Source organism: Cheilinus undulatus, linkage group 15, assembly GCF_018320785.1.
Source record: "Cheilinus undulatus linkage group 15, ASM1832078v1, whole genome shotgun sequence".
NCBI classification, from domain to species: Eukaryota; Metazoa; Chordata; class Actinopteri; order Labriformes; family Labridae; genus Cheilinus; species Cheilinus undulatus.
The window spans coordinates 11,097,977-11,119,615 of NC_054879.1; the positions used below are offsets into that span (position 1 = coordinate 11,097,977).

General features: G+C 38.8%; 1 protein-coding gene across 1 annotated transcript in view; it reads right to left on the minus strand.

The window, feature by feature from the left end:
* tfpia (tissue factor pathway inhibitor a) overlaps nt 1-21,639 on the minus strand; it is a 75,191-nt gene that overhangs the window by 6,004 nt on the left and 47,548 nt on the right. Inside the window, exons 3-5 of the mRNA XM_041807417.1 lie at nt 5,651-5,827; nt 4,736-4,813; nt 3,276-3,335 (exon numbers count right to left, since the gene is read on the minus strand). Of these exons, the coding sequence (XP_041663351.1) occupies nt 3,276-3,335; nt 4,736-4,813; nt 5,651-5,827 (315 nt within the window). The remainder of the gene's footprint in view (nt 1-3,275; nt 3,336-4,735; nt 4,814-5,650; nt 5,828-21,639) is intronic.

A 21,639-nucleotide genomic window follows, 5' to 3' on the forward strand; every position in this document is an offset into this window, starting at 1 on the left:
TAAGGTTTATTCTCGCCTGTCTTCACAGGCACAAAACACATCCAAAACCATCGTTTAATTCCCTCTGATTTTTTCTCTCTTTGCAGGTATTAGCATATGAATGCAATATCAGAAGAAAATATTTCTGAAGAAGACCTCTTGGTTTCAGGTTGTAGTCTAGCAGTATTAACCAATACGATGGAATCTAGCTTTGCAGGGAAAAAAAACAGTCACAATGAATTGGCAAAGGATGGCTACCATCTGGTGAAAAATTAAGCTTTTATTAACCCAGATGAAAGACTTCTAAATGCAGATATCATTTTGCTGTCCTTTAATCTCTCAGCTGACCTTGCTCCAAAAACATTTTAATTTCAGAGTTGTAGACTCATTTTAACAGTATCACAGGTCTTTAGTTCTGTCTTATGCAAACTGTGTTGTTCAGTGACATAAACATTGGCACAAATCAAGAGGAGAAGCCTCAACAGCACCAAACACGAAGAGGCAAGCTAGTAAACATGGTTGGAAGGGAGCAGAGTGCAGTTCTCTTGGACTGCAGAAACAACAGGAGAAATCAGTGGAGCTCTGGAGAGACGAAAGCCTCATTTCATTCCCTTTATACAACAAAAAATGAAGGACATATGCTGCAGCTATATACACTTTAACACCAAGCAGCTGAAGGCTGTTAAAAAAAAAAAAAAGAGTTGTGTTAACTTAAAATCTAAAATAACTATTCAGCTCAATTTTCTGAGTTGACTGAACACATTTCGAGTTTTAAATAAACAGTATTCTGTCATTTTATTTGTATAGTTTTTTAATTGTAAAAATAATTTGACAATCATCCCTTCTTCTGCAGTTTTCCCAGAATGTCTTTGGGTATTAGAAACTTTTGCACCAATACTTAAGTTACTGACTCAGTTAGAAAACTACCACCTGTGGGGACTAATGTAAACATCTTAAGGAAAATCTACAGTGGGAGTGTGCTTTCTGGATTAAAGTGCAGTTCAGGTTTATTTTTCACTGTAATACCGAAGTTCAATGGCAATTAATCTCAGAAATTCTGTAGTTAATCACAATTAATTACATCCTTTTGTCTGATTTTAAAACTCCACTATTTTGTTGGGATGTTTTTGCATCACTTTTTCTACATCCTTATAAAATTAAGGGTAACTGGCTTCCTGTTTTGACACAGACCTGCTTTTATAGGTAGATCAAAGAATTTAACATGAACTTTACCACAGAAAATGAGCTTGTCATGGATCTTACAGGGAATAAGGGGACAGTGAAAAGGTAATTGCTTGTTAGCACAAGGTTCAGACAACTTTTGTCTTGTTCCACTGAGCTGTTCGAAAGAGTTTTAAAATAAAACGAAGCATTTCATATTTTCTAACACTGTGAATTCAAGGGGATGCTACCGTGGCTGAACAAAAGTGTGTTGAAACAGGCAATAACGCATAAGTTTAGTAGTAATTCAAAAAAATTCTGGAGTAATTCTAGATCTTGATTAACAGCGATAAACTCAATCAATACTGGCAGTCCTAGTTATTCAACTAACTCAATCAACTTAAGTATTTTTGGATTTGCACTCAAATTCTTTGACATTCATCCCTTAATCTGCAGAGTTTTCCTAGAATACCTTTGGACATAGACATTTTTGCACCCTGGGTGAAGTTACCGACTCAGTTAGCGAAGTCTTGTCTGTGGGGATCAACCACAACACAAAATGGATGGTATACTGAACATGATAGAAGCGTACTTCCTGGTTCAGTGTGCACCTCTCAGTATTTCTTACTTGTATTACCTTAAGTTGACCAACCTTCAATGGCATCAGTTTTTGTGATTTTAGTATGTGATACCGATAAGGAAAAATTCCAGTGGTTGAAGAACATGGAGCTTTATGAAAACTAACTTAACTTCTTTTGATTTGGATTTTAACAGAAAAAAGATTTGCAAAGTTTTCACAGTGTAGTTTTACTTAAAGTTAAATTAACTCAACATAAATGCACGAATATAATAACTTAAAAAGCTAAGAACTAAACAAATGCTGTTTATCAGTGTTAGAGGTTTGTGTAATTATTTGCCTCTAATGTTTTCACTTCTGTTACTCATCAGGGTTTAAAGTGTTAACAATATATTTTAAGTTGAGCCAAACCTCCCAAAATGTATTTTCACTTTGTACAAATTTTGATGTTATCAGTTTCAACAAACATTTTTGAGTATTTTCAACCTGTTTGGTTTTACAGTGTAGCTATGACTGTGTGGTACAATGACATGACCACAGTCATGGAAGAAAAATATGAATAGCAATTTGCAGCCACCCACGAAATCCCCAGTGAGTATAGACCACTGTGGCAGGCTCAATACTGCATACTCACTTGGGACAGTCCTGTTTCTCAGGATTTTGAGGCTGTGGAAACTTCTAGTCACATTTTCCCTTCTCCTCTGTCATGGTATGAAGAGGAGAATACATCAAGAAGGCAAATGCAGCTCTCTCCACCAGTTTCTCCTCCTTTTCAATTCTCTGCTTACAATGTGTAGCAGTAATTCCAACCAGGGTATAATGGAGAATTAGCCAATCCAATCCACTTTATTTATGTAGCACATTTTGAAAACATTAATTATCCCAAAATGAATATAGCTCATGGTGTCACATCACTGAGTAGGCCAGATTCCATGTCTATCATCAGGCAAGTCTATCTTGCAGAGCTTCACGCTGGAATGCTTTATCCAGTCGGTGTACAACCGGACCAATCAGCATCATTTGAGGCGACAGATATGAGTGTGTTTTAGCTGAAGCAACTTCAACCCTGTAAACAATGGTGGCTGCTGTGGATGCAGCTAAAGTGGACAAGCTGTGAGCTGTGTTCCTCTGATTGGCCCATAATAAATGTGGAAAACAGAATGATCGTCCAATCATCCTTTTTGAAAGGTTCTGCCCTTCCCAATCACCGTCTATGGGCGGTTACCCAGGATGTGAAAAATACCCCACAGCCCTTCTGATTTAAGCTTGTGACTAAAACCTGTGTGAGTTGCTTTAATGTTGTATTTGGATGTAAGAGGATGTCTGACATTAGTCTTTCAAAAGTCTGTAAAGTTTTTTTCTCTTCCATTAAATGTGTAGAATAAAACACCAGGCTTGTGTCTTAAATTGTAAGACTGAAAAGCCAAAGTTGTCCCCTGGATATCTTGAATCAGCTACCATTGGTCTCCCCCGGCTACAATAAAACCCTGAAATATTTATCGTATTAAACCTTAGCCAATGGGCTCAGGGATTGCATCTTTAGAGTCATGTTTCTTACCTGTTACCTCTTGATTGGTTTCATTCTTTTGCACCTGAGGCTCGCTTGCAGTCATTTCACCTGAGAGACAAACACATTTCAGTGGTTTAGAGATTGTAGGTTTTCATTGGAAATGGTCAAAAATGAGTTCATATTCTTTCTCTGCAGGGTGAAACCATAGACGGCATATGCATCCGTGTGGGAATATTGCTATGACAGATTAAAGTCTCAGCTTTGTTTGTTTCTTTCTGCCAATACAGAGAACAGGCAACAGCTTTGACGGTCTACTTTGTAGTAAATAAAGAGGCCTTCCACATCTTTTATACAGTACATGAGTGATATATTATCATAAGCTAATTTGACAGAAAAATTTTACATAAAAACCTCTTTGATGTCAAAGTGAAAACAGCAATCTACAAAAGTAATGACTATTAAACAAAAATAGCAATGTAGAAAACCTGTTTGTATAAAAAATCACCCCATATAAAGCGACTCACCAAATTCATTTTGCCAATTGGTGGTAGTAGTCTAACAATTAGTGAAACAGGGATCACCTGAATGCAGTGAATGTGTCTCAAGTGATTGTAGTATAAAGACACCTGTGTCTGGAAGGCCATGTCACTAGTTAATCATTATTCCTGGCAACCATTATACCATGAAGACAAAAGAACACTCCAAGCAACTCAGAGAAAAAGTTTTTTAAAAGTAAGTCAGGAGATGGATACAAAATATTCCATGGCTCATAACATCCACAAAATAGTTTTATAAAAAGCAATTCTATCAGAAAAGCTAACTTATTTTGAACATGATTGTTTTATAAAATTAATAATAGGGTAAAACATCCAAGAGGGTGAATACTTTTTATAGAAACTGTACCATTCATCGTGTTTTTATATGATTGGATTTAATAACCAAAAATTCTTTAACCCTTAGAGGTCCACTTACCGTTTTGCTAATTTTCTTTTGACAAAATAAACCACTCAGAAAATGTATACCATGATCATGTTTGGTATAATCATTTTTGGCACTACCTCAACTTTATGAAATGGAAACTATGTATTTTTAAGTTTGATTTACTGTATTAGATATGGGGCCTCCATTATGCCTCCTTTATGAAATTACAATATGCTGTAACTATGAAAACATACCAGTGCCAGGCCTGTACAACATGGTCCACTGTCCCCTTTGTTCAACATTAATTCTTATATCAAATTAAATGATCATATTTCCTGTTTTACTTGGCCTATTGACATCAAACAAAAAATGAAAGAAAGCTTAAAGATCATGCTTTTCACACGTAATGATTGCAATGCAAAATGTGGCTTTGTTTTCCTTCTGTCATGTGACAAATGTAGTGCATGATGAAATCACGCCGGCATGGTTGTGAACCCCTAAGAGTTAAAAGGAGTAGAGGTAGATGGCTGTAACTTTTAAACTACAACTAACACTTTAAGTAGAGGTTGTTGTACATTCAGTCTTACCAGCTGCTACTGTTGGCTGTATCATAAAAGCTCTTCTAGCAGAGTGAGTGTGGACTTCTGGAGCCTTGGTGGGTTTCACTATGAAGAAAAAAGAAAAGGCAGTCAGGGATTGATCGGTCTATATTTAGAGCAGCTCTCATTAAATTAACTGGCAGTGATCTATCGTAATTAAAGTAAGTTTAATATCATTAGTATCAGACTAGAGAGAGTGTTGGTCTGCAAACAGATATTATCCACTGATGAAAGCAGACAGAATCATCCATCTGAACTTGTTATCCACAAAAGAAAAATCACACCAAGCTTTGCCAATTGATTTTTACTACATGCGCCGTGGGCAGAATTGTTCACAGCTGAGCGGCTCCGCCTTATTTTCTTTAACAATTTCAGTATCTAAATGGCCTCTAAGTCATGCCTAAGCCTGGCATAATTGCGTGTGCTTTGGTCACTTTAAAGCGATTTAAATGCTAAATCACGCTGGGATGTGATTTCATGGTCAGCTAAAATTCATCAGAAAGTTAATTTTCTGGAGGTGGAACTATTTTGATTATGTCACCACTCTGAAATGAGTTTTCATTTGTTGTGCAGCAACTGTAATCACTTTTGCATTTGCTGTCCATGAACCCAGAGGTATAGAAATTAGTCCTAGGATAGTGCTTTGAGTTAAAGGCAGCAAAAGTAATTAAAGGAAGTAATTATTGGGGTGAAAATAGAGAAGACAGTAGTAAAAGTTCCTTGTTCAGGCATGTGTAGCAGCCTTATAGGGTTAAGTTGCAAATGTACTGCCTTTAAGAGAAATATGTTTCTTTATTTTCCAAATAAATTACATTTTACACCAGATACAGACATCTTACAGACATGCTGCAGTCTCTGTAGTCCGTCTTTATTATTAAACAACAAAAGTTGTAGCTGTCTTACCTGGGTTCTGACACTTTTCCTGGCACTGCGCCATGCTCCTGAAGTTGTTTGCATTGCCAAAGCAGCCGCCGTAGAAGAAATGCTTGCACTGCTGACTCTTTGTGTCGAAGAAGTAACGTGTCACCAGTCCTCGACAGGGACCGGGAGCTTCAGGCAGATGGCAAGGGTTTTTGTCCTCTAAGAAAAGAAAAGAAGAACAATGATGAGAAAAGACTTTTAGTTCCATTGAAGTCAAAAACAGGTATTTTATCCAAAGTTTTCTGGAGAGAAAATGCCAATTACTTGTTTTTATCATCAGATATATGCCAGAATCTTACTCAGATATGAGGAAAAAGTTGTCTTGCAGTTCTTCTGAAAGCAGAAAAGCTTTGACGGCTCATCTAACACTAGGGGAGTCCAAATTTTTTTAACTAAAAATCTATATACTCAGAAAATATAAGGGTGACTAGGCCACTATGACATACAGTGTATTAACGTTAGTGAAAAAACAATCTTGTTTAGGGTATGATGTGCTTGGTAATGGATTTATGCCAGTATGCTGATATTCATTTTAACCAGTACTGATACCAACGCAGATAGAGATACAGTCATGTGCATACGTTTTAGGCATGTAGGGTGCCACAGATTTATCGCTGGGCTTGATGTGCCACAACCCAGGACTTAAGAGGGGGAGGAGGCAAAGAGACAACACATGTCAACACAAGTGTTTCGCTCAGCGTCTATCTCAATGGCATCTCCTTTGACCGCTGGTGTTTTTCAGGCCCTTGGGACATCCACAGCACAACCAGGGGCTCGTGGCAACCCTACTACCCAGTCTCTGTTTGCAAACATTTGTGATACTGAATGGGTCATTCTGTAGATCCCAGTGACTTCAAGCATGGTGCTGTGATGGATGCCACCTTTGCAACAAGGCGGTCTGTGAAATTTCATTTCTGCTGGATATTTCACATTCAACTGTAAGGGATATTATAAGAAAGTGGAAGCATTTAGGAACAACAGCAACTCAGCCACAAAGAAGAGGACCACATAAAATCACAGAGTGGGGTCAACGACTGCTTGGGTGCATAGTGTGCTTCATGGAATGGGTTTCCATGGCCCAGCAGCTGAATAGAGCCCTAACATCACCAAGTCCAATCCAAGCTTCTGATGGGGTGGTGTAAAGCACGCTGAACCACACACTGGAAACGTGTTTAGTGGAGGGATGAATCGTTTGGCAGTCCGATGGGCGCACCTGGGTTTGGGACAGCGTCACCTGCCTGACTGCACTGTGCCAACTGTGAAGGTTTGGCAGAGGAGGGATAATAGTATGGGGCTGTTTTTCTGGGTTAAGGCTAGGCCCCCTGTCTCCAGTGAAGGGCAATCATAATGTTTCAGCACACCAAGACATTTCAGACATTACAGTCCCTGTTGGTGTAACGATCAGGTAGCTAGATACTGTTGTCAATATAGAGCAGGAAATACCAGCTTTCTCCTTAGATGGAGCTTGCACATACTGAGCCTGGGTGTGCTGAAGGAGGTGATGCTGTTTGGACTGTGATGGCCATGTAGTATGATAGGTCTAATAAAGGAGGTCTTCATGTTAGTAGGGTGGGTATTAGAGGGGGCTAGTTCTGGAAGGTCACTGTGTCATGGTGGATGAAACGGCTGTGAAAGAAGGTTCCCACTTGATAACCCTAGCAATGTCCTGGATTTACTGCTCACCCATTGAGGCAGGTAGCATAGGTGTTGTCACTACTTGGAGCTTGTTTGGAGTCTGGGTTGGTTGAAGGCGGCGATGCTTTGACATTTGAGGGTTATATAGTAGGATATGTAACTTCTGAGTAGCACATAGGTGCACAACTGATCTTGTAACTTCGCTTTTATCCTTTCATGAAGGCAAAAGTATTTTGTGTTTATCTGAATTCCACTCTCTATGATATCACAGACTTTGCTGTATGATATCAAACTTTAAAAGTAACTTATTGATCGCTGCTTTTAGATCCATCCTGGCAGAACTGAAAATGTAGTGGGAGTGGTGACAAATATCAGCCCTTTTTTCCTTCTGTTTGGTTTTTATTCCACTTTGTAAAGCAAAGTCAATCTCAAAGTTATTGGACCTTTAAAAGGAAGAAAACAGAAGCTAAAAAGAAGCATTAATCAATACCAAAAAAAAAAAGTGTATAATGTGATATCTAGACACCAGTCTGGCTCATCTGTCTGGCTCTCTATACTCGATCAAACAGAAAATAAAAGAAAATGACTCCTTATTGCTTATTTAAGAAAATACTTTGATTACTTAAGAGAGGCAAAGTCATTTTATTTGGGGCTGATCAATAATAAATGTCTCATTTAACAGTGAGAAAAGTGTGTTTTGATTCCATTTAGTTTTACAGCAAAATATGTTGACCTTATTGATTCTGCTCCTTTCTTTTCTGGTCCCGCAGCAACTTTTCAGTCTCATAACCTCTGACTCGGTCTGTCTATCAGCCAGTTTGTGTTTTTTGCTGCGTGTAGGCTTGTTTCTTTCACTCTCTTTAGACACAGCTGACAACCATGTAGTACATGATGTTAACAGGAATTAAAACCCCATAGATCTATGGTGTTAGACTGAGGTCAGAAAGGGAAGGAGGCAGGAAAAAGGAAAACGGTAAAGATGCCAGTTTAATGAACTTGACCATGGCAGCATTATACTCATAGTTGAGTGACACTAAACTCTAAGAGAGCATTGCAGTAAGAAGCACATGGAGATGAAATTTCAAGACCTGTCTTATTGCAAAGTGGCATACATCACAGTACCACGTTTGAGGTCACTGAACTTTTCAGAACGACCCATTTTGCTTGGAGACTGCATGGCTTGGAGCTTGATTTTATTCACCTGTGGAAACGGGTCGTATTGAAACACCTGAATTCAACGACAAACAAGCATGGCCAAAAACTTTAGTCCATATAGTGTATCTGTTAGACAGTTTGAATGGTCTGAGAGGTTTATATTGGTATCATGTTTTATATTAAAATATAACTGTGTCATCAACATAACAGTAGAACAAAATATTGTGTCTCTGTATAACTTGGCTAAACTTTAACATGTAGAAAACAAAACTGGTCCTAATGTTGAACCCTGTGGGACTCCAAAATTCACTCTAGAACAGTGTATCTCAACCCTGCACAACCAAAGAGCCAAATTATTGAAAAATACATTTGCAAGAGCCACAATCCAAGGGGTGGCAAAAATGGCAAATAAGGGTTAAGGTGGAAAGAAAAATAAGTTAAGAGTAGCAAAAATGGTCAGAAAGCAACAAAAAGTAGCAAAAAAGGGAGAAAAATTGCTAATAGCAAAAAAGAAGGATTAAATTTATAAAAATGGGTGAAAAGTGGCAAAAAAGTGGAAAAAATGTGCTAAAAGCAGCAAAAAGGGATTAAAATTGGAGTTGACAATAAAGTTTGACAATTAAAGCCTACTGTAGAAGTGTGGGAAACAAACTGATTAATGTGACTTGCCAGGGATAATTTATAAGGTCAAAGTTTTCTTTTAAAAGGTTTTCTGGTGGAATAATATTTCAAATTAAGAGATAGAAGAGCCACAAATCATCACAAAAGAACCGCATGTGGCTCAAGAGCCCAGCGTTGAGTATCACTGTTGTAAAATGTGGGTAAACTTGGTTGCCAATAAACACAAACCTGGGAAGGATTTGACTGAACACCAACAATTACTTTGCTAAGCTAGTTAGTCAATGCATGATTTGTTTTATGTGATCATGTTCATGGTACGCTTCAAAAACTTCCATCTATGAATAAAAAAATTATCAAAAACTGTAATTAATTTTTACTGATTCTACATTTTAGCTCATAAACCAGCTTCAACTGACATTGAATTCACAACGTGCAGAGATTCCTGCACTAATTCACAGTAAGAGAAGGATGTTCTATGGTTTCATTTTGCCATGTGAAATGTCAAATCAAAATATCTTGAAAAAAAAAAACACAATCAAAGGTAGACCTAGGTACAGAAGGCTAAAGCTGCTTGCACAGTGTACAGCACAAGGTCAGAGAATAACAATCCCTGGCCACTCAGTCACAGCCAGCCTTTTCTATGTCCCCAGCAGTAACGTGAAATTTTCCCTCGTGTCAGCGTTCAGATTCTCTCCAGTGCAAAAAGTCAACACATTCAGCATGATCGTCTTTATTCTCTTAACTTGTCCCAAGTCAACCACATCACCCTCTGTGAAATGTTCCTCTTCTCTGCTGTTTTGTCTCTGCTTCCTCTTACCTCAGCTCCCATGTTTCACTTCTCACACAGCATTGCATTTATTATAACCCTGGGGTGTTGGAGTATTGGGATCAGGGATCTCAGTTTGATGTTTTTCTACATTCTGAATCTTTCATTATGTATGGTTACTGTAACACAGTGTAATAGTATCACTTTCTCTGCCTTTCCTTTAAGGTTAATCTTATTATCAGGCTACCTAATCTTCATGCTATGCAGGGGAAATTCAAAGTTATTATCTATTGTACAAATGCTTTCATTTAAATTCTGCACCTTTAGATGTCATCACTTTTTGCAGCATGCAAATTTCAAAAGCAATGACAGCAAAGTTGTTGTCGGGGTTTTCATGGAACCCTGCTGTTTTATTTTGATGAGCCATAACGAAACCTAAAGACAGATAAATAAAGCTTGTGACAGGCTCACGCTTGATTTGACTCTGTAACAATAACAGCCTTGGTGTGAAATGCATCACTTCCAGTGGACCGGCTCTGTTTTGTACAGACTTCATTTTCAGCAGACAGCTGACAGGCTGTGACTGGATGATCAACAACATCAGAGTGTGTCCAACCATGGAGAGTGTAATGGGCTCTATGCTGCCCCACACAGATGAATAATGATTCATTTATCAAGAAATATGGCACTTATTGACCAAAATAGTCTTAAAGGCCATAATATGGAAGGCTGATCATAAAACATGTTCATAGAATAAGTCTTCTGGATTTCTGCACGTTCTGTCAATAAAAACGCAGATGAGACTTTGACATTTTAAAAGGACAACAGTCAATTCAAAATCTTACTACTATAATTGGAGGCATGTCTGTATGTCTGTGTCCATTTGTACACCACACTGTTGCTCCAATTGTCCTTGAAACCTCTCAGAAGTCTTTTTGGGTATACTGGGTTGAAACTGGTGCCATAAAAAAAAAATCATAAATGTGTACAGATTTCCTGGCAATTTACCATACCTGAACTTCCACGTCTTCTTCTTCTTCTTCTCTGATTTAATGGTGGTTCACGACCAATTTGTGCAGGTGCATATCGCCCCCTGCTGCACAGGCGTGTGCAAACCTCAGGGTGACACTTAAGTTCAGGACTTCAGGGCTCTATTGGGAGCTGGATCCCGCGGGACCCAATGAAAATCTTGGAAAGCTGGTGGACAAAAAAAATTTGCTGCAGGTCCCAGAATATCAAAATTTTTAAGGGAAAGCAAGTATTTACTATGATGCAACTAATTTCTAACTTTCTAACTACTTAGAACAAAGGTGGGTGAGTGCTACATGGGGTCAAAAGTTTCTAAAACTTTGTAACCAGGATCAGGTGCTTTTCAGGATAATAGGACAAAGATATAATGTTAAAGAAGGAATGATGACTTGCCAGATAACTTTTAAAAAGAGCCCATAGCATAGATGGCAGTCAGAACTGAGAATCTGAGGCAATCCAATGTAATAAAAACCCTTTATTAAACAGGGATATCTACACGTTTCATCAGGACATCAGGATTTTGACTTTTCTCTTACAACAAAAACACAACAATGGCTTCATCTTTTTTAAGAGTAAGTAAGAGAGCAGAAATCAATTGGACTTTGTTGAAACAAACCCACAAGGCATGCCTGGATGAGTTGATACACCTGCTCCCTGATCTCTGATCAAGTAAGCTCTCTTTAAAGTACTTCTCCATGCTCATATTAAACAAGATAAAAAGGGAAATGTGTCATGTTGCTGAAAGAAATTGTCCCCCAGGGTTTGGTGCTTGGTCCCCTCCTTTACATTACATACAGTACCTACTTCCCTTTGGTTCATCATCCATCTCCATGGTCTCAACTTCCACTGTTATGTAGATGACATCCAACCCTACATCTCAACCAGCTCAAACTCAACTAGTACCCTTACAACCCTGACAAACAGCTTGACATAAAATCATGGATGAACACACAGAGCTTTCTCCACAGCCACCTCTTCCCTCTGGAACTCATTCCCTACCCATATTTCAAACTGCACAGACCTACCCACATTCAAATCACTTCTTAAAACACACCTCTTTAGACAAGCTTTTAATCTTTAATTCTGAGCTTGTTTTGTTATTTTTGTTTGTTTGTCTGTCTTTGTTGTTTGTGTTGACTTCGTCTGCTTTTATGGTGCTCTTCATGTAATTTAATCTTTATCTTCACTGTACAGTGTCTTTGAGTTTTTATAAAAAGCGCTTCACAAACAAAATTTTTTCTTATTATTATACAGTGGCACGTTGGTCAGAGCTAATATGGCACTCAATTGATGAGGAAAAGTTACCAAGAGAGATGGGAAACCTCAGAATTTTACATGAGACAACATATTATTTGTTAAAAAACATAAACCTTTTAACTTGATAATGGATTCACCCATGGTAGAAGCAAAGGAAAACATTTAAATCATGTCCAAATGAATGGCAAATCAACCCTTGGAAGGAAAAATGATCTATTTTTGATGTACTGTTCTCGTGCACACTTGTACTTCTCCTGTTACCTTGTCCCCTCTTGTCTCAGGGCTGCCCTGCAAAGCGGGGCACTCCAGACACGCATCCAGTGTGCGAGGTCACTGGCCTTTGGTCGGGTCAAAACTGTTTCACTGCGAATCATGGGGCAGACTTTCACAACAACAGAGTTGACAGTCATTCTGCCACTTCTGCAGCAGGGAGTTTACACCGTCTGTAATCATACCGTGCTGACTTACTGAAAAATTCAGGTACTTATGTAATTTGGGCCTTATTTCAGAGGACGCATGCGTTTTAGCTGCAGAGCCTGAATCAGACACCACTCACACACCTCTGCAGCCATGGGTAGATAGTAAGGGGAGATTATTTTTTATCTATACACGATATCATGGGGTGACTGCATATGGAATAAAAAAACAGCAAGCATGGCTATGGGAGTGAGAGGCCCACCCTGGTGTAGTCTATGACTGAAATATTCTCACATAGTGAAGAGAGGAGGAGATTTATTGCACTCAACTCTGGTGTGGACCATTCAACCATACCAAGACTGCCTGTAGAAATAGGTCTTGGTCTTTTTTATTCTTTTACAACAAAAGTTAAAGGAAAGGATAAAATGAATATTTTTCTCTATTCTCAGGATTCCTATCAGTGTTGCCTTTACCCCATGGACCCTTGGTGTTGGAGGCAGGCCTTTACTGATGGGTATGTTGGTAGCAGAAATAGTTTTCACAAATCCAGCCATGTTAAAGAAACACCAGGAGATAAAGAAATGTCTGGCTACTGCACAAAGGTCAACAGCACAGTGAAGAAAGAGAATGACAGAAGGAGACAAGCTACTCACAAAGTTGTGTTACAAAGAACATCTTTAAGTTTCAGAAATAGCACAGAACATCAGTGGACACAGTCACACAAAGGCCAAGCATGTCAGTGTCAGCTATTATTCCCAGTGTCTAAGAAATCCTGGTAAGAGATGAAAAGGACAAAAAAAAAAAAAAAAAAAAAGATTCTTCAACTAAAAGTCAGCCAACATAGACAGACGGGCAGTTTTTGAAAACTACTGCAGAGCTTTTAGAAAAAAAAAGGCGTGACAAAGAAATAATCAAGTCATTATCCAACGCAGGTGTGCTACTTGAAAACATAACAGCAACAAATGACTTTGTCCCCAGTCGTCTTAGAAAACACTCGTCGGGGATCTCAGAGCAGCACTGTTCTCATCACTTGTAACACCTGTCTGCTACTGAGCTCTGCTAACAGCTTTCTCGCCAATGGGGGATTGAGCTGCAGACAAATTGGATATTTTGAAACATTCTCAAATGTGTCACGACTCTTTGAATTAAAAGGGTTTTGTCACATCAACCTGAAAACAAAAGCTGTGCCACAGTTGTGCCATTAGTAAAACATTTGTGGCCTGTGGGCATCATTTAACTTTGGCCAAAATGAACAGCAAATTAAAGGGACATACCCAATCATCTGTCACTCATGAGTACTATTGAAATGACTGGAAGACTATGCTATAAGTCAGCTCATTTAAATATGTAGTTTGCACTGAATAAACTGTTGTAAATTATCTGAGTTTTAATTTTCCCATCTTCATTGTTATAGAAAGGGAGGGCTCAGCCATGTAAGTCCATTTGTACTAGCTGTCCCTGACTTTCATAGCATAAATTGTTTGACTGAGTGTTTGCCCACTGGAATGTACCTCAAACTTATTCCCTACCTGATGCCTTAAGGCTGTTAAATGTAGCAGAAAACGATGTAGGTTTATTTGATGGTGTTTGTTCCAGGATTTAAACATTATACAGCCTATCTTCAAGTCAAAGACTTTACAGATTTTTTTGTGAGTGCTGTCTGAAGTGTTCTCAGATTGCCTGAGGAGAACTCTGGAAGCACTTTGATGACACGGTCTTGACCCCACATCAGTTCTCTCCACTTATGCACCTGATGCATGATGGGGATCATCCATCTCTGCTTCCAGTCACGCAACAAGTGTTTGCAACAAAACAAGTTCTCATGTCAACAGTTTTAAAACCGAGTCTTTTAAGAAGATCTTTTTGGAAAAGGTGCTGTTTGGAAATTATTGCTGCAATATTTTAGGATCATTCCTGTCTAAATATACATAGAAAATATGTTATTTCTCCAAACCCATGGTAGCTATGGCAGGATACATCATGTTGTTCATCCATCTGTCTGTCCTCATGTCCATCTAGGACATTCTTGCAAACCCAGAGTCTCAAGGACATGGATTTTTTTTTTTTTTTCCAAACTTTGCTTCTAAGTCCGCTATGATTCAGGGATGATCACATTGCATTTCTAGAGGCCGAGGTCGAGGTTGGTTAATTCACACAAATGTCCAGTCTAACAGAAGCATGAACTGATTAGATTTGGGAAGTTGTTGCAAAAGGGTCAGAGTGATTTGGGTTAAGGGTTAAGTTCCAGGTTACTGAGCCTCATGTTAATATCATCATATGTCTAGAATGCCTTGAGGAATTTTCTCCACGTTTTTCACAACTGTTCACTCTGACAGAAAGTGGTAAGATTTCTGAGGTTGCAGGAAAAGGGTCAATGTGTTTGGGCCTCATGTTCATCCCCAGCTTGTGAACTTGATATATAAAGGCCCCTTTAAGGGATTTTCCTCAACCTATGCAAGAATATCTACTCTAACTAAAAGTCGAAGTTGTTAGACTTTGGAGGCCACAGGGTAAAGGTCAAGAAAATTGGGCCTCATGTTCATCCTTTACTTGTTAATGTGATAGAATACTTTGATTAGCATCAAGAACTTCAATAATTAAAAAAAAAAACTTTTACACAAATGGACACTGACAGAATAATTCAGTGGTTTGATTTTTAGGATTGTATAAAAAGTCAAGACAATTGAGCCTCATGATCATTCTGATATCTTATGTCCCTTTAAGAGATTTTCCTAAGATTTAAAAAAAAAATCCACTCTGACAGGGATATGGATAAACTACTTAGACTGTGGAGGTCAAAGGTCAAGGCACTTGGGCCTCAATGCTTTTCCCTTACTGAGGAATTTAACATTCAAGAATACTTGAATGATCTAAGAGCTTTTGCACAAATGTAAACTCTGACAGATAGATAAGTAGTTTGGTTCTGGATATTGAAGGTAAACAGTCATGGTGATTGGGCCTCATGTTCATCCCTGGCTTGTGAATGTCAATCAAGAAGACTTTGACCAAATTTATTGTAACTTTGCAAAAAAATTACACGGAACAAACTTTGAAGGTTAAGTTCAATGTACAATTTCACTGGGCCTCATGATCATCCCATGTATGTTGATCTTTATACTAGGCCCTTTTTTAACAATTGTGTCTCACCTGGACTTTTGGTCTTTAAAAAGCTTAGACTTAGAAGAAGACAAAACCAGAAATCCATCTCCTTCCACCATTTTTAACCCCATAAACAATGAAGCAACACCAAATTTATGCTGTCTTGTGATTTCTGCTGTTGCTTTGGTGTCATTACGAGCAGACAGCAAGGCAGTGAGCTGTCCAGCAGGTTGTTCTTTACATAAGACCAATGAATTAGTTCCGAAGAAGGCAAGCTGAAAATGAGAGCAAGAGGCTACATCAGGTTACCATGGTTACACAGACGCCAAAAGGTTCAGACATGTATTTGGATGTATCAAATGACATAAATATATCCATAAATCATTACGCTTTACGTCACTTCCTGCCTCTGGTTTATAGGTCCCCTTTGCTGTCACTCCTAAAATGAGAAACCAATGCAGAAGCAAACCAAGACCCCCATTTTTAAACGAACCAGGGTCCACACCAGGTCCCACATGAGATTTCACACCAATCATAACAAACCAGACTATCCAAGAAAACAGACCAGAGTTTGTTTAAAGCAGACCAAACAGCTCTGGTGTGAATGCAAGCTTGGATTTAATAGGTTAGGCTATATGTCAAAGGATGGGGTGATTGGGCCTTATGTTCCTCCCTAGCTTCACAACCTTATAACCAATAGACCTTTGGAGAGATCTTCCTCAGGCTTGGCAAAATTATCCACTCTGACTTTAGGGTAAACGAAGATTCAGTCAAAGGTCAAAGGTCAGGGAAGTTGGGCCACATGTCCATCCCTTGCATGTGAATGTGAAATTGAATAATGCTTAAATGATCTTCTTTAAACCTTGGCACAAATTCACTCTTACAAAATGTTAACCAACACATTTTGAGGATACAAGTTCAGGGTTGATGGCCACTGGGACTTATGTTCATTCCCTGCTTCTGAACCCGCTATCTCAAGGAAAATTTGATGGATTTTCTTCAAACCTTGCACAAATGTTTATTCTGATTCGAGGAGAAAAGTTAAATACCACCCTAGCCTTTCTTCTTGACCTGAGTGCCAGAGTGGTATACTGTATATCTTGTCTAACTCTTGAAAAGCCAGTGACTAGAATATTCACCTAAATGATGAATCATTGCTTTAAAGCCACCAGCTTCTATAAAACATGCAGCCATTTCAGATTTATAGCCAGATAGTGACAATAAGGTGACCAGATAGTGTGATTTAGTGGCTCAGACGGTGACTAAACACAAAACCAATCCAAGTAGAAAGGAGCTAAAGAAGAATTGTGTTGGGACTTTTGACTTGTGTGTTCATGTAGGTGCTGCTACCTGTCTGATCTCACAGGAGGTCACATAAGGATGTGCCACACAGCTACGCACTCTCTATCTGGTTTATCTGTTAAGTATTTGAATAAATAGGATCTACTGAAGAGTGACCATGTTGAAGGCTCTCATTGTTGAACTAAAGAGGTGACTTTGACTCTATAAAGTGTGGGCAAATACATGTGTCAAAGGGTAATCTAGCACTTTCTCTAGACTAACACTTCAATGAATAATTCAGAAACTCTGTTCCCTGCAAAAGCTGCAAAGGTGAGCAGCGTTTTAAGGAGAGCTATCGGTCAATTGTTTTCCAAGCCTTGGAGTCGTACAGTGCATCGTTCCAGAGAGCGCTGGCTGCTCTCCACAGAGAAACTCAATATTTCATCAGGACAGACGTGAACATTTAAGATGTCCTTAGATGACTGCTTGTGTGTGATAAAGCAAATACTTAATGTTTGTTTCATATTCTGGCCTCTTGTAAGCATCACACCCAGAGAGATGGGACAGATGTGATTTCAGGACGAAGCACAATGAATCTTTAGAAAACTTGTTTATACAGTGTTTATACAACACTTTCTTCCCTCCATTCTTTATCGTAGCTAACTTTTCAGATCAGCTGCCCTGATACATTTTTACATATCTTTAAGAAGTCTTCCTGCTCTATCTCTAAAAGTGCTGACACCATCTTGGCAAGGCTGAGGTGAAAGTGGAAGAAAGAAACAACCTTTATCAGATTTTGGCAAAATAAGTGAACTCAGGCATAAAAATAGATGTCACCACAGGATGGAGACAGAAGTAATCCTATCACATTAAATTCAGCAAAGCTAAGAAGTAATATCAGCCACAACATATATCATAAAGGAACATTTTAAATCTGGTTTCTCTGCCTTATTTTCTCCTTTTCCCTCTTATAGAACAGTGTAGGCTAAAATCTTACGACACCTCACACTGCATTAATGCCGTCCTGTCTCTTTAAGTGGTTTTGTTGCCATCTCAACTATTTGTATCAGTAAGTTTAAAGGCTGAGATTTAGCAAAGAGGTGTCTCTTTGTTATGTTCTAAATTTTCATCAGCAGACAGGGTCATTCCAAGAAAAGTTATCAACCTGTAAAAACACTGACTGTAATAACAGAGCATGATGCAGCACAGATAGTTGGAAGGATGATGCACTAATATTTCATGGTGGAGTTATGACAACAGGAGTGTTTGGGGGAAAACTGACTACAAAAATCTGAGTTTTAAACATCAGTATCCAAACTTTACACAGTTAATATAAACCACAGATGGACCAGTACGACTGAGTCCATGAGTTTCAGTCTGTGGTTGCCTCTAATTGGTCATCACTGGTATTGGTAGAGGCTAATATCTGATCAGTGAGTCCTGTGTGAAGACTCTCACCTGGTTTCTCTTCTCTCTGATTCATGTGACTGCCTTCTTTGGCTGTAGTCTACATAGAGTTGTGACCACACCACAAATGTTTGTTAGCCCTAAAGAAGACTGGTTTGGTCAAAATATGTTGGCTTTTTAATGATTTGTCCATTACAATAAAGGCTTTTTAGTATTTCCTTCCTCATTTGTACTTTTTTGTGTTTGGAGTGCCTGGTTTTCTCCCCTTTTTTGGACAGTTTTTTCCCCCTGTTTTCCAAGAGCACCCAATTTTGGTTTACTATTGAAGCACCTTAGTCATACTGAGCAGCCAGTCAACCCCCCCTCCTTTGCTGTCAGCAGAAAAATATATCTTCAGGTTCATAGGTAAAGGTACTCAGTAGGGGTGGGGATCACTAGTGGCCCCACGATACAATATGATCACGATACTTGGGTCACAGTTCGATATTGCAGTTTTTAACATTTTGCAATACAGTGTGTATTGTGATACCATATATTGTGATCTATACCATTTTTTAACAGTTTAGCCTATTTAGCATTAGTCTTGCCCTCATGTTTGTCATATTTTTGCCGTATTTTATTTTCATGTAGCACTTCTTGCAAACCTTATGTGTCATGTCCATGTTTTTCGTGCCCTGCCTGCATTCCTAATGTCCCTCCCCTGGTGCTGCCATGTTTGTTGTACTAACTTTCTCCTGTTCTATGACTGCCACCTCTGTTGACCTCACTGGACAAACAATTGTCCAATCAATTGATTTTATTTTTCCATTATCATAGACTTCAGTTCATATTAGCAATTGCTTTGAAAAAAAAAAGATATTTGGTGGAAGAGAAGATACGATATATCACCAGACTAAATACCGCGATACTATGCTGTATCGATTTTTTTCTCCCACCCTTAGTACTCAGTGAGAGGTGATGACATGTGCCCATTGCTCTCTTATTGGCTCGGTAACTCGGCTGTGAATCACGTGGCATAGCAAGTGAGGTGGGAAGTGACAGTCCAACCATTTTAAAGATTTTAGGGAGGCCAATCAGATTTCAGGGGGCCCTGAATGCCCATCAGGGCATCATGAATCAAAATATTGTTATTATTTTGTTTGCCAATATGTTTCCCATTTATAGTGCAGTCTTCATTTAGTCACAAAAAAATGAATCAACAAATTCTTCTTGTTGAAATGTTTGTTCACAGAACTAACATGGTAGTCCTGCCTTGTGCTGAAACCAAGAAGTAAAATACTGTCAAGCACAAGCTTGATGTTCAAATGTGGGACATATTTAATTTAATGTTTAGAATAATAGTTGTGGATTATTATCCTAATATATCCTGGAACAGTAGAGTAAAGAGATCATAGAAGTTATTACGCTCAGAGAGAGCGAGAGAGAGGGGGGGGGAAGGAGATGGAGGATCATTTGATTCTGACGTAACGCTGCTTACCTGTAAGATGTGAAAAGAAGGCTTCAACTTTAAATCACTTCTTGCACCCCTGTAATGAATTTTTTTTATTTTACTTGAAGCATATCGATAAAGGATCGAATCAAGTGCTTGCAGAGGCACTCGCTGTGCCTGCAGGTGCACGCGGACAAATGCTTGTATAATGCAGATTTTATCAAACCTGGCGGTAATTCTGTTTACCCCTGGTAAAATTTGGTCAAGGTTTGACGGTATCCAAAAACATATGCCACCCAGTCCTAACAGCAGCTGCATCAAATTGTATTCTTGGCCAGGCATGTTTTGCTTGTTGCATACTGCTTTTTATACCATGTTGATAAATGCTGCCCTTCTGTATGATTCTCTATGACAGATGGTAAGTTTCATGGAGGTTTCCATCTCTTTGCCAGAAAATAATACAGGGTCAATGAGAGAATCCAAACATTATCACAACAAAACTTAAAGGCCCACTGGTTTTTCTAAGATAACTCTTAAAACTAAGAACAAAATTCATAACTGAGGTGGAACATAAAGTTTTCTTCTCTGCCCCTACTTCCTTTTTAACAATGTCAGTGCAGGTGGACTGAGAGGACGACCTGAGAAACTGTCACAGAGAAACACTGTGTTTGTTTCTGACCTCTGCAGGCGGAGCAGTAAAAGGGGAATAGGCTGAAGGAAGAGCACAGGACACAGTAGTTATGAATCACTGGGCTTTCAGTGAAAAGTCTGCATCAGGTGACAAAAAGCATCCCAGACAGTTACCCTCAGTATTCTCAGCCATCGGTCTGTGACCTTTCCGAGAACATTGTTGTTAAGTTGTCAGTGCCCATGACATCACGTGTGCTGAAATTGCTAAGATACAGCTATGGTTAGAAGATATCAGTGTGTGTTAACAAGCAGTTTCTTTTGTGTGTCCTATCTTAGAATGAAAATGTCACTGATTTAATCAGCTCTGCTGCAAAAGATATGTTCTCTGTGTCTGTTCAACATGAGGTGACATTTCTAAATGTCTGTGCCTGTTGAATAAACGCTTCTTCAGAAAGTCTGTTCACTATCTATTCATGGAGAGTACACTGAATCATAGACTTAATAACTTAAGACATGTAGTCATATTCAAGGAATGAACAATCTGTGCATAGAATTAAAGGAATTTGAACAGATTTTACTTATTTTCTGATATATTTTTTCTGAATCTTTGTGTTGCTCTGTCACCCATGGATGTATTACGCAGTCCATTTTCTGCAGAGCCAATTAAAAGGCATGCACTCCCAAGACTTCACTGGCAGAGCTGGCTGACTTTCTGTTGGCTCCCTGTATGCAGGAACAGAATAAAAATACTAAATCACACAACTCCTCTAGACTGTCCAGAACTTTTTGGACTAAATGCAGTACATTCTCACAATAGCAGCTAACTTTTTAGGGTTTGGGATGCTCTGAAAAAAAAAAAGTATAGACCTTCTGCATGTAATGTCGCCCAATTTGTCCAACTCGGTCCCACCCTGACTGGACAGCCCGAAAGACATGGTGCCTACTGGAAACCAATGCTAAAAAAACACTCACCCACAATCTTCCCGTGGTAAACTTTGATGTGTACATTTTTTCAAAGCCTGGGAAGTTTGAGATGTCACTACTAGATGCCTAAAAATCTATGCCAAACATAGAAAGGGTCTGTTTAAACTATCAGTCTGTTATTTGGCGTTAGCCTGATTATCTGTGTCAGCATTCTGTCTTACCAAGAAAGTAAAGTGTAGCATCAAGAATGAGGTTTGAGGAGCTTTTGGTTGTAGTGTGATTTTAGAAAATCTAGGATAAACATGGGGCCTAGGACCTAGA